The sequence below is a fragment of the Sander lucioperca genome, chromosome 14 (assembly GCF_008315115.2).
Source record: "Sander lucioperca isolate FBNREF2018 chromosome 14, SLUC_FBN_1.2, whole genome shotgun sequence".
NCBI lineage: Eukaryota > Metazoa > Chordata > Actinopteri > Perciformes > Percidae > Sander > Sander lucioperca.
In genome coordinates, this window is record NC_050186.1 from 16948730 (window position 1) to 16962874 (window position 14145).

At 42.2% G+C, this 14145-nt stretch overlaps 1 protein-coding gene across 9 annotated transcripts in view; it reads left to right on the forward strand.

Moving 5' to 3' along the window:
• rbms3 (RNA binding motif, single stranded interacting protein) overlaps nucleotides 1–14145 on the forward strand; it is a 306928-nt gene that overhangs the window by 229031 nt on the left and 63752 nt on the right. For 5 of the 9 annotated variants that reach the window (XM_035991632.1, XM_035991636.1, XM_035991634.1 and 2 more), the window contains 2 exons: nucleotides 1254–1420; nucleotides 6589–6668. In XM_035991632.1, coding sequence (XP_035847525.1) covers nucleotides 1254–1420; nucleotides 6589–6668 — 247 coding nt within the window. The remainder of the gene's footprint in view (nucleotides 1–1253; nucleotides 1421–6588; nucleotides 6669–14145) is intronic. The other 4 variants (XM_035991635.1, XM_035991640.1, XM_035991639.1 and 1 more) reach the window with 1 other exon arrangement.

Genomic DNA, 14145 nt, shown 5'->3' on the forward strand with positions numbered 1-14145 from the left:
CATTTTACTTTTCATTTATTGCATAAATACATACATTTCAGATTTCAGTTCACAATGGCAGCTTCAAAACATCCATTCAGAATTATCCAAAAGATCCATGTCTTTCAGTTAAATACATGCAATTGACTGACCCACATTTGAAATAGATTGGTACAAGATTATTCCTCTCTAAATACCTGTGAGCTGAAGTGTATGCAAATCTTGCAGTATTTGATCATCAAATTACACTGGCCATCAACCACAGCATACATGCTTTTTGTTGCCCTTGTTAGCTTTAGCCTGCAGCGGTCCTGGCTGCTGTTAGAGAAATGTTTTGGAGATTATGTTGATGTTGGATAAAGAAGAGATGTGATAAACGAGAGCTGGTAACAGATCAGAATCTGGCTGGCTGCCTGCCTGATTGGATAGTTTACTTAATACCTGGGAGGGAGGTTGGATTGAATGCAATTTGATATGTTAGAAAAGAATATGCTGACGTGCATACAGCATCATAAAGATACATAATTAGAGATAAGGATGACATAATGAAGTTTCATGCTTAATTTTGAGACTGGCTGACTTGTAGCATAGATGGATGGTTGACTTGCATGGTGGCTGCCTGGCTCAGTGACTGATTGACTGGTGTGGCTGGGGCTGCTGTTTCCAGCTGTTCTACTCTAGAGCTCACAGGGCCTTCTGCTACAGGTACCTCAGGCTCAACCCACCACCAGCTGTGCTGCTTCACCTAGCAGCAGCCTCTGGGCACAACAGAGAAAACGCTGTTGTACAACACACACTACACAACTTCTCGCTCTCTGTTTCTATCACTCTTTCTCTTTCAAACTTAAATTGATTCATCAAGAAACACACCCAAAAGACACCATACAAACTATAACTACAACTACATGTATCTATGTACAGCATGCAGACTGTTGATACAGACTTTCACTGTCATAATACCTTCCACTTATGCAAATCCATAATGTAGCCTACACACTATCTGTCTCACACATACAGCCAGATGCACAGTGAACTATTTGTTTATCCATATCGCATGTGAACAGATCAGTGTGTCAGTAAGGCCAAACGTCATGTGAGTTCAGCCAGAGTTTGGTTCCACTGTTGGCAGCATTGTTACGTGATTTCCCACGACACAGAGCTGATGCATATTTCATTATTCTTACACTTGTTGGTGATACATTATTTCTCATCTTTTCCTCTCCTTCCCCCCCTCCCTCTCCTCTATCCATCCTCCCCGACTATTCTAACTCCTGGCCCTGCAGCAACAGGAGCAGGACCCCACCAACCTGTACATCTCCAACCTGCCGGTGTCTATGGATGAGCAGGAGCTGGAGAACATGCTGAAGCCCCTGGGCCACGTCATCTCCACGAGGATACTGAGGGATGCCAACGGGGTCAGCAGAGGAGTTGGCTTCGCCAGGTACACGATAGTAATGCTGCTACTATGGAAGCAATCATTTATTTTTAAGTAATGGATTACAGTACATGTGCCCTCACACTACACTTGGGTCAAATTTGAATTCCATACTTAATGTATAATTGTAATAATTGTTGTGGTTAAGTTTCATGTCCCTGCCCTTCTGGTACAGGGACCAGGTATGAATGCTGCAGCAGTAACAAGGAATACCTTGCAAATGGGTTTGGCCCATGTTAGTTGTGCAAAAACATACAAATTCACAGACTGAAGTGCACACAAATGGACCCAAATACGTGCACTGGCATACAGGCACACACTTGTACTTACTATGTGCATACACACATTCACTCTAAAAAAGACACTTGTCAGATGAATCCTGCCTCTAGGCATTGGAAACTTTAAAAGGTGATTTGTTTGCCAAGCCTGTTTGACAGTGCCTCTGCCAGTGGATGAGTTTGTCTTTGTCTGTGCCTGTGCATCAGAGTGTGTGTGTTTCTGTGTATGTGCTCACATGCTTACAAATGGTAGCTTGGGCCTGTACATTCTCACGCATTCATGGATACCTGCAATTAACCCCCTTGTCCTTACAGTATAGCCAGAGCTACTATATTTCTACCACCAATCCTAACACTGAGCGGTTTATTTCTTTTTCTACTTAGAAAAGTTTCCACTTCAGCTTGTTAATCCCCCAAAGTCATAAACCGCTCTGTCCTTGTCCTCGGCAGCAGTCACCAGGCTCTCATTCCTCTCCACACATTCCTCCCTTGTTTACCCAGAGGAGGCCACTGATGGCCACATACCCGCCATCTTGCAGGGATTTTTCTTAATCACCTGCTCTGGCTGAACTCCTCTCCTATTCCCTGCTCTATTAACGAGGGTTACAGCAGGACAGACAAGCATAAACACACACAAACAGGCACTTATGCACATATATGAGCATATGCACAGACTCTACAGTACACATGCATGCACGTGTTTACCAACACACACATTAGTGAGCAGACTCTCACACGTACACACACAGACAAGTAGGCAGCCTCCTGCAGACCAACAAGCAGAGCACAGCAACAACCTGCCATAGGCCACCTGTTCCAGCAGCCCTCAGTGGGAGGACAAAGAGACATGATGGAAAAGGGAGAGTGAGGTGGCGGGAGAGAGAGGGACAGGAGTGTGAAACAATGGCCAGTTAAAAATAACTAATCATAGAGGTTATTATAAAGAGAAAGAGAAGGTGATGGGAAGGAAAAGACAGTATGAGATGGAGAAAGATTGAGGAATAAAAAGTTAAACGAGTGTGGATCTCTGGAAGAAAATGTGAGAAGTGAATGGGTGACGTTTGGTTAGATAAGGAAAAAAAAGAAAACATTATAGAGATATAGAAGGTTTTATTGTGTAATTAATGAGTACAGGTCAGAAAAAGAAGCCAGAAAGAGATCTGGGCAAATGAGCAAGAGAGAAATCAATTTATTTTATGAATTGTAGAGCTCCCATTAGCTGTGTCAACAGACGGACAGACAGACAGCTGCTGAGGGTTGGGCCATGAGGGGCATTAGAGAGAGTAAACTGAGCTAAGTGTTTGTGGGCCGATCCATTACTGTTATCAGAGCCCATTACTCGAGCCCCAGCACTAATCATTGCAGACAGCAGCACCTGATGCCATTAACCATCAGCACACAGAGAAAAGCCAGCCTGCCTCACCGCCTACCTGGCTGGCTCTCTGACTGAATGGCTACCCCGAAAGTTGGTCGGCAGTCTGGCTGACCAGTTTGTTTCCCTATGACTGCCTCAAAGCCTGTCTGCCCACCTGTTCTATGTTTACCTGCTTGAACAAATGAAGAAGAGACGGCATTGAGGAGGAGGCAGACAAGGAATAGCCAGAGGATGTGTGAGGAGGTTGGATAAGGGAATAGAGAGGGAAGCTGAGCATCAACACTTCAGTCAGAGAATCACTTGAAACTCTGGAGAAGAGTAGAAAAGAGTGATGCATTCAACTTGATTTTCAGCCCCTTTTAAGATGGACGGTAAAAACACCACAACAAATAATCTCAAAACAGCTTTGGTTTTGATAATGTGGTACACAAGCACATAAACTGTGTGTGTGTGTGTGGGGGGGGTGTAAACATAAATTAGGAGCACACAGATTACATGTAATAAATAAACACTCGGTGTATTCAATTGAGCTTTATTGGCATGATGCTTTCATAAAAAATTTTTTTCCAAAGCATATACATAGACTTAAATAAATAATATAAAACAATGTATGATATGGGTTAGGGTTATACATAAATTGAATGAAATGATTAAACACTTAAATAAAGTGAGAGCTGGATATCAAACTCAAATGATTTTTTTTGGTAGTTACCGAAATTAAATAATTAAATAATAATACAAGTAATATGTACCAAAAGCTTCTATAGAAGGCTTCCTTGTATTTGTACTCTTTTTACTCTCTTTTCTTATTCTCTAATCAAACTGTCACTGATATAAATTATAATATTACCAATCGATTTAGGCACAGTTCATGTCTTCTTTGTGTATATTTAGCATTTGAGAAGTCTGGTCTCTTTTGTTAAATACAAATGTACATAATAAATAAAATCTGAAAATATCAAACCATTCCCAGAATGTATATACAGTACATTCTCTTTTTAATCAGCTGAATGACAGTGTTTTAGTGATCTAATATCTAGTTGCTGAGCTCTAGTGATGTGTTAAAGGCCAGTTGTCGTGATCAGTGATCAGCTGAGTCACACTATTATTAGTCTTCCCAAACACAAGGGGGGGCAGATGAAAAACAAAAGAGAGATGGGGGGAAAGGAATGGATACAGGGTCAGTTAGAGATGGATGATGCCAGGAAGTGTAAACGATTACATATTCTAAAAAGAGAAGAAGGGAGAGGAAAAGTGAGAAAGATTTGGATGTGGATGGATGTCAGAGAAACAAACGGACGGGAAGAAAAGGAGGGCACTGAAAGTGAGAGAAATGGGGGAGAGAGAGTGGGTAACGTTGAAAGATGGAGGAAAAGACCAAGGTTGAAAGACGGGGAAGAATGAGAGACACGTCAAAAAGAAGAGGTGCAGACGGGCCGGGAGTAAGATTGATGGGACGGAGAGAGCGAAAAAAAAAGCTATGGTAAAAAAAGGATGAAGGTAGAGATAGGAGAGAGATGAGAGACAGAGGACAGAGATGTGAGAGGCTGAAAGGATGATATGAGTGTTCTTAGAGGTGAGACCAAATAAAGCATGAAAATCTGGAAAACAATGAATTCTGCACTTTCCACGAGCACATTACCATAGACATAGGCATAGCAACCACTGCAAGGCTGCATTTAAAAACTGTCTCATTTTAATATGAGTCCGTTGTGAGTCTATATCAAAGAATCTGCACGGTAAACATATTTACACTGGGTTAAATTCATGCATGAGGCTGTTTTTTTACAGCAAAAGTTTACATGGACATTCATGTTCCACAGAGGATGCATTCTAATGACATCTAGCGCCACCATAAGGTTCACATTCTTAATGTGGATGGATTGCCATTAAATTTGGTACACACATTCATGTTTCCCTAGGATGAATTGTACTAACTTCAGTGATCCCCTGACTTTTTATGTAGCACCATCATCAGGTCAACATATCCATCCAATACTTACTACTGCTAACAGCAAACTAAGACGGTGAACATGGCAAACATAAACATAATTGTACCTTTATCTGCATGTTAGCCTTGTGATTGTGAACAGGTTAACATGCTCATGTTAGCATTTAGCTCAAAGCACCACTGTTCCAAAGTACAGCCTACAGAACCGATAGCATGGCTGTAGACTCTTAGGGCTCTATTTTAACGATCTAAGCGTACGCCGGGCGCATGGTTCAAAAGGGTTGTACTTAGTGTCTTCATTCATTCATAGGTGTGTTTTGGGCATAACATGCAATAAACCAATCAGAGTGTCATCTCCCATTCCCTTTAAAAGCCAGGTGCGTTTGTACCTTGGTGCATTGCTATTATGATTTGCACCTTAATATTTTTATTTGTAATCTTTTGCAGGTTTGTGTGCTGCTGCGCTTCCCTGTGTGTGTGTAACAAGCATAGTGTGCGCGCGCTGTGCATAAGCCTAGGTGCATTTTACTAATGCACTGTTAAAATAACAATGAAATGCTGCTATTGACTTTAGACCAGGTTTTTATTGTTCAATGGTGTGATCATTTCCTGCTGCCTCAAGATAGCAATACGCCAAGAATTCACCTGAACGATTGGCGCAGGTGCATTTGTTATTTAAACAACGTGGGCACTGGACGATCTTAAAATAGCAAAGACACTTGTGTCGGGCCGCGCTGCACCAGGTGCAAGATAGGTTTTAATAACCCATAAAATTAAGTTAATTTGGAATGTGTTTGATATACTTCTGTATGTGTGTATATGGGCATTAGTGTCTGTGTGCTTATGATGTGAGAGATCAGAGCCCTCCTGCTGGTCAGCTGCTCGGCCCATAGACTTTTGATCCAGTGGCTGGAAAAGGAGGGACGAGTCAGTCTGCTTTCTGCGTTCTCCCTCTCTTTCTCCCACTCTGGAAATCATGGTTACTACTATCCATAAGCCTAACATTAACTTTATCATACCTTCTTCTTCATCTTACTTCTTCTACATCCCTGCGTTCCTTTTGCCTGTTCTTTCTGTCGAAAGGCTGCATGACAACTATTTCCTGCACATCCTGAATTTCATGCACCTTCCCCAGCAGATAGAGAGACAGACTCTGGATAGTCTCACTGGACTTTTAGAATGAACAGAGTAGGATTCCAGTACAAAATGGAAACAAGCAATGTTTAGTTGATCAAAACAAATAATAAAAACAGCTGCAAGTCTGCTCTCTTTAGGCTGAAACTCACCGTGATATATTTTGGTTTACAAATTGTACCTTTGTGTGGATGAGAATGCCAGAGGTATTGTTACGTGTCTGTGATAAAGTGACTGCCATTATGGTTTGTGCCATAAAGAAACCTCCATTTGTACCATAAAGCAATTTAGTACATTTACCACAAGCACTCTCCCTTTGTGTCGTCATTTTGCGTCAAGGTTAAGTGCTTTTATTTTAAAAGGACTCTCAACCTTTGCTACAAATGGATACTAAGTATTTTTTAAATGAAACCCTATGTATCACTTTTTGTTGCAGGATGGAGTCCACAGAGAAATGTGAAGTAGTGATACAGCATTTCAATGGAAAATACCTGAAAACCCCGCCAGGCATTCCAGGTGAGTCTCCACATATTTTGCTTTACATTGTTCTCTTTCCTTTCTTTCTTTAAAAATCATCACCTTTTCGATGAGAAACCTCCTTTCTAATTCAATTATGGTAATTCCTCATCGCAGATCTGCCGGACAGCTTGATAGATTGTGTACATCGTTGTTTCTGACACCTGAAGCTAGCTGTCGTGGCTATGGTTGAATAGCTGACGGTTCTATAGGTCTCCTCCTCTCCCTCCCTCTCTTTCTCTCTCTCTTCTTTCTCTCATTCTCTCTCTCTCTCTCTCTCTCTCTCTCTCTCTCTCTCTCTTTCTGTCACCATCTTTTTCCCTCCCTGGTGGTGCTGCTGCTGCAAGCTGAAACTTCTTGGGCAGGGGAATACGCTTTTAATATTCACACTCATGCCTCTCTGCTGTTTTTTTGCAATCTACTTAAGAGCTTGCACTCTCCCCTCTTTCCTTTCCTGCTCCTGCTCTCTGTTGCCGTGTCCTCTGTCCTTCCTAGCTTGCTTTTCTGCAGTCACTCTAGACAGTGGAACAAGCTGGCCAAGGAGAAAACAGGCAGGGTAAGAGAAAACATTTCACAAAATGGAGACAGATGTAGAGACAAGGCTGTACCACATTGTGCGTTAGCACAGAAATGTGTCTTTTGTTTGGGGTCCAAAGTGACATTACTGTCCCAAAAGTTTAAAAACAAAAGGAGAATGAGGTGTTAGTAAAAAGAAAAGCAAGGTGGAAGGAGAGTAAAGATATGAAAGAGTCAGAAGGAAAAGGCAGGATGAAAAAAAAAAACATGCTGCCTAAGCACTTTTGGGGCCAGTTGCTGCAGCGCTCGAAGCTTCCCATGCATCCCAGCAGGACGTGGGGGCCAGACAGGGTGATACCGAGGAGATCTCTTTCACCCTTGTGGCAATTTTATTAACAAAGATATGTTAATACTCACACCTCCAACCAGCGGGACAGAAACAGACCCATAAATCGCTCTCCACTATACAGTAATATCTCAGAGAAACTGGATTTAGAATCTCCATATATGCTCAGCCACTGCATAGCCAGCAGCCATTAAAGGCAAGGTGAGTGGTTATATTGAAGTTGAGCCGTAATAGGAAACCTTTAAAGCTGTAATATCAGGCTGACCTTCCCCTTTAAGGGTCTATCTCCCGGCCGCTCAGGCTTTATTATTGTTAATGGATTGTTCAGGCTTGTGCCAAGCATGAAGATTTACTACCCTGATCGAGGAGATCCTTCTGTGGAATTAAGAATAGTTAAGTTTACAAGGTCTGCTCTGGTCTGATGCTACTATGGTCCCTCCTGAAGGGGTCCATGAAATCTCCCCCTTTCCCTATGGCTGGATGTACACACACAGGACTGGCTGTTGCAAAAGCTGTTCCTTGTTGCAATTTATAATTGAATTAACTTGGTGACTCTAAAATGTTCTTAGATGTTCTATTCCTGAATACTGCCATTCAGATACTTAGCTTTCAACTAAATTAACTAGGGGGGGGGAGGGTTCTAGTGTCCATGTTGAGTTGCTGTCTGCTAAATGGAGATCTCTGGACATTCTTCTGTTATCAAACTCAGATGTTACACTGCGGAGGACCCCAGGGCTGTTTCTGTTTCTCACACAAGCAGCGAATAGCCCTTTGTAGGTGTGTGTGTGTGTGTGTGTGTGTGTGTGTGAATACAAGTGTGCATGGTATGTGTTCTCACTACATTTGTATTTGTCTCTGTTTTTCTAAATCATGCGTGCATATTCAAATTTATGCATTCTAAAACGGGCACACACACTGTATTTGTATGCTGACAGAGTGTGTGTGTGTGTGTGTGTGTGTGTGTGTGTGTGTGTGTGTGTCATGTTGGTGGTATTTCCCCAGAGCCCTTTGCTATGCAGGGCAGCTTCTTCATCCATCCTTCTTTGACAGTTCAGCGGCACCCTCGGGGGGCCCTCACCACACACAACACAGCAGGAATGTGTGTATGCACGTGCATGTGTATACTTGTGTGACAGCCATGACTACTACACCGTGTCCAAGCCTTGACACATACACACACGCACAAACCACATAAGCACAAATATAGTCATGCACCACTAACTTTGACCTGAATGGAATGTCAACATCCATATATTGCTAATAAAATCCCCTTTTTTCCACCATTTAGTGTTTAAACACATAGTCCACAAACACACACAAGTTGCTGTGATAGCACACACACACACACATCACAACTCTCAGCATGCATGCACGTACACATGCACACACTCTTTCTCGATGTGCCAAGCTTGCTCACCAATCCTTTCAAGCCCATATCTGACAAGCCTTTGCATTTGCAGGGTCAGGTCATCTGTCAAACTCAACTGACCATGTGAAAATAAGTGGAAAGGAAGTCACCATATTGGCAGGAAGTTAACATTGAGTTGCAGATAACACAACGACACAAAGAGGAGACACATGCAGAACAGAGGATTGTGGAGATGCTAGCAGATGGCAGTTAATGGTGGCTTAGACAGCTTCCATACACTTCCTGTTTAAATTTTAATGTAATAACATCTAACTTCCTTGTGATTACATGAGATGTTGAGTTGATATACAGTGTGGGGTGATGATAGCAGATGGCAGCTAATGATACTTGAACAGCTTTCCTATTCTTACTTAAGTTTTTAATGAAATTGTGTCTAATTTTCTTGTGGTTACATGTGTAATTTAGAGACAATATATGGTTTAATACACTTTTGATTAGTGTTATTGTTACTTAGAGTCGGCATGAACAGAATGTTAGGTGTAACATATCAATGCTTGTAGTGATCTGACAGTGCCTGACCTGCAACATAAGTATTTAGTGTGATCAACACTGTTATATTCTTTATAAGCAATAAAACACACAATTGTAAATAATACGGTGCTTGCCGGAAACTTTATTTGAATACTTGTCCGTGTATTCAGGTTCGACAGAAACAAGTACAACGGCACTCGTATATAGATGCATCTTATCAGGTATCCAGGTCAGGTTTGTTTGACGAGGCCTGGTTTATATGACAGGTGCGTAGCGTTCGTCCAACAAGCCAGTCACCGAGGCCTGCTCCAGCCTCTCTGCTCTGCCCACGTCTGATTGTGATTCAGAGAGAGGGACATGATCGATAGCCCTGATGGAGCACTACAGCTGTTTAGCTATTCTGTGCAATGCGGTAGCCGCTCTCCCTGTTGCTGTTGCCGGCTGTGAGTGTGCATGCACCCGCACACAGATGCAAAGACATTTGCATACACTACACTTGGATAAAGTACATGTATGCCAAAATACGCATAGTTGTGCCTATCTGTTTTCACCTATGGACATAGACGCATATTGTAGTTGGAAGTGAGAATAAAGAGGTATCCTTGTTTTTCAGTGCATGTGGATTTACTCAATACACATAATAAATAGAATTTATGAAATGTGACTACAGCAATAAACCATACTGAAGTGAGCCCAACAGGGACGCATTATGATTTACACTGCAACCCTGAGCACTGGGAAAGTCAAAGGAAGTGCAGATAAAAAGTGATTTAATCCGCTGGCTCCACTGAGCCTCGCTGATTAAAGCCCTTCGTCCCACAATGCATTAAACAGCTTAGAGATGACACCCTATGGTAAATGTAATTTGAACCAGAGATACATTAGCTATTGTTTGGTTTTGGCAGGTGAGTATGTGCATCCCATATTGTGTGAGCCTTGGCAGAGGGGAAATTGCTAACATTTGATACATGTTCTGTGTTGCTCTCTGTGCGATTAACCTTAATTTCATTGTCAACTATCAAACAACAGCTAAATAAAGAAGAAGGTGTGTTTTCAGAAGGGCTAGATACAGGTAGTGTTGAGCGTTGCCAGATGACAGCACCAGACTTCAGTGAATCCAGCATTCTCATGAATGTCTCACTGTGCAAATAGAGATTCAGTCCAGACTGAATGTGCAGTAACACTGCAGCGTCTTTCTTTTCCGTTCCGTTGTGGTTGCTTACTCCGTTGTCCTGCTGCCAATATGGCAGCAGAGCTGAGAGTCGGCTCCAATATTGTCCAATAGATGCTGGATAAATAATGGAAACCACATCAGGAAGCAGCCATAGTGGCCCTGGGAGATGGAACCAAACGGAAACATGCAATATGTACAAGCTTTTCTGCTTTTTACAATACTCTGGCATTTCTCTCTTTAACTTTATCTGTTTTCACAATTCTGTCCTCACACTTTCATTTCAAAAGTACCCTTTTCTAATGTATACATAAAAAGTTTATTTAGGCAGACAGTAAAAGCAGTATTTTTCATCAAGACTTGTGGGAAGCATTAGTGCCCCCCCCCCCCCATGAACATGATTGCATATGAAAAATATTCCAATCAGAGTCCCAGTTTTCTGATTTACTCCGTTGATCTGTCAGAGATCCAAATGACACCCAGGCTTTATAGAACCACTACTGCTGTCAGGCTTGTGCCAGGCAGAGTTCACAGGGGTTACTACCCCCAAGTGCTGGCCCGCCAACACATCCTGTCATTATTTGCAGAACACAAGGCCTGTGCCACTGAGGGTGGGGGTGCTGTTGCAGAAAAAGATTCCCTCCCTGTTGGCGTCCTCACCAAGGCAACGGTGCCAAAATAGCAGAGACAGCCCACAGTATTAAAATGTCCCTCGCTGAATTAAGGCAAGTCCCAATTCACTTGGTAAGTCACAAAAAGCCCTTCTGAAACTGTCAGTCATACTTCAGTAATCCATGTTAATTTCTGCAATCCCTCCCACATTCCCCTGGCTAATAACTGGCCTGTCAGCAGGCCCATTTCTCTCCCCTATGGCGTGTAGATTTAACGTGTAGCCAAGTATGTTGGTGGCTTGGCTGTCAGTGCGTCTCAGACATGGCTGCTTCTCCAAACATGCCAAAGCACATGTTTTCCCATGATGCATTCGTGTGTCATGTGTAGGTGCTGATCTGCTAATTGTTTATATGTAATGTTTTCCTTCCTCTTCTTTGACAGAAACAAAAGTTTGATTGCATTATGTATTGATAATTCATTAACTGCTGCTGTCACCCAGTGTGAACTCATATTTCTGTCTGTTTGTGATGCACAATGACAATCAGACAGCTTTTCAATAAACACTGCTACGGATGGATAATAATTAGCCACCAAACCTCCCTCTCAAATGCGCTTCTCAGGATATTGCATTGTAATGAAATCTGCCCTCTTAGCATGAACCTTACACCCCCCCACCCCTGGCTTCACCCCCTCCCAATAGAGGCAGGACACACAGGAAGTTATTATTGGCATCCTCAGTAAATCAGACAGCTTCCTGAAAAAAGGATCAATTTCCCCCGATGCACTTTCTCATTATAACCTTATCTCGCCTACAGACAATAATCTGGATTTGTCACGCTTTGTTTGTTTTGCCACTGAACTGTATCAATCAGGAGCGGAGCCAACGGTTAGCACAGAGAGGAGATGAGGGGAGAGAGGAGACGCTCTGAGTGGATCTGTCACTGAAATATAAAGTATTCACCTGCTGCAGTCCCCTTCCACAGAAAATAATATAAGGCCTTTGATTGGCTTCAAAGTTTGTTTAGGCAGAGGAGAGGAGCTCTGACTTCTAGAGGGGTTTAGGCAGGAACAATTGACTTTGCTCTCCACTCAACCACATCTAATGTGGAGAGAGACAGAATGTAGAGTTACCATGAGAAAAAAAATACATAACGAGGGAGACTAATAGAGAGAAATATAGCAGGAGGGTGATGGAAAGAAACATATTAGGAGCTGAGGAAATGTGACAGGAATAAGAGAGGGAGATAAAAGAGAACAGATGGAAAAGGGCAGAGAGGGGAAGAAAGTGATGGGTGGCGCCGGGAAGCAGAAGAGAGAGGAGTAAAAGTTGGATCAACCTGTGCTTTCGGAAGGTTAAATTTGAGTAAAGTTTAGGTTGCTGCATTTGCAGCTGATGAGATGAAAGGATGACATTGACTGTCGACCGCTTCCTGAGCTTGACTCTCGTGACCCCGGCCCAGCTGTCCACCACCTTGAGCCATGTCTATCTTTCTCCCTCTCACCCTGCTCACATCTCTCCTTTTTGTTATCCTTGCTTTTATACCCTCTCTCTCTCTCTCATCCGTCCCTCCGTCTCTTATCTGCCCTGTCTTTCATCCCTCACTTTCTTCTGCACGTCCTCCCCTCCTCTCTGCTCGCTATTCTACGCATCGCACACATTCCTGCTCATCCCTCCCTGATTCTCATCTATGTCACTGGATATAGCTGAGTGCACACAATATAAGTGCCAGCAAAATAAGCACCTGAGGCTGCTTTTATTAATGAAGAACATTCTTTGTCTTCTCTTTGTTTGATATGCTGTTCATTGATGTGTTCGCATTTCTTTTGTGCTGTGGATTCACTCACAGTGTGGACAGCTGACAGTTACGACACCATTTTTATGGTTTTTTTTAGTTATCAATTATTTATTCTTGGAAGTGGAGGTTTGGTCAGAATCTAATAGGGCATTGTTGCATACATTGACTGTAAAATGTTCATAAATGTATAATAAACTCTATAGATTAAGAATACATACTCTCACATTTTGCAAGCGTAAAGCAAGCGTGTTTTTAGCCATTTTGGCTTCATGGCTCTAGGAAGGTGTGGGTCAGTCTGTTTACCAAATTGGTCCAAACTACAAAATCTCAACAACAAATCCTAATGCCTTTGGTGATCCCCTGACTTTTTCTAACGTCACCATGACGTTGACATTTTTGGGTTTGAATATTGAATGGATTGTCATGAATTTTTTTTAGAGACATTTATGATCCCCAGACGATGAATTGTAATAACTCAACGTTTCCTCTAGCACCAACATCAGGTACTGGTGCTGATTAGCAAGTGTTAGCATGCTGACATGCTAAACTGAGATGGTGACAATGGTTTACACGACACTTGCTAAACATCAGCATATTAGTATTGTCTTTGTGAACATGTTAGCATCCTGATATTCGCATTTAGCTCAAAGCACCACTACGATGAAACAGACGTTCAGACCTGCTTTAGAACAATCAAGGCTTTGTTGTTTGTGGTGTGTTGTTCAAGGTATTGGTGAGACAATGCAATACAAGGCCAGTTTGAATAATAGATCAATGAGTTTGACAGCTTATCACACATTCATCTACTGTATTATTGGATTGTTTTTGTTTCTGCTAACATCCAGGTCTGCCCAGTGAAACACAGTTGTGGACCAATTGTTGGTTTAATGTCCTACACAGTAGTTGTTTAGGACTTTAAGAGCATGAATTGTATTCTGGCAAGCTCAGGATCTCACTCTGCTGACTTTGCAGTCATAAGCAAAAACCTCTAGGTTTTTATTTTTATACTTTTCCCTTGATCTAACTGGGCTCTCCACCACTCTTGAAATGAACTAATGAAGTCCTGCGATGCACACGTTATCTTCACAGATCCCTAGATTCCAGGTTATAGCCATCAGTCAACTTAATCTAATGCA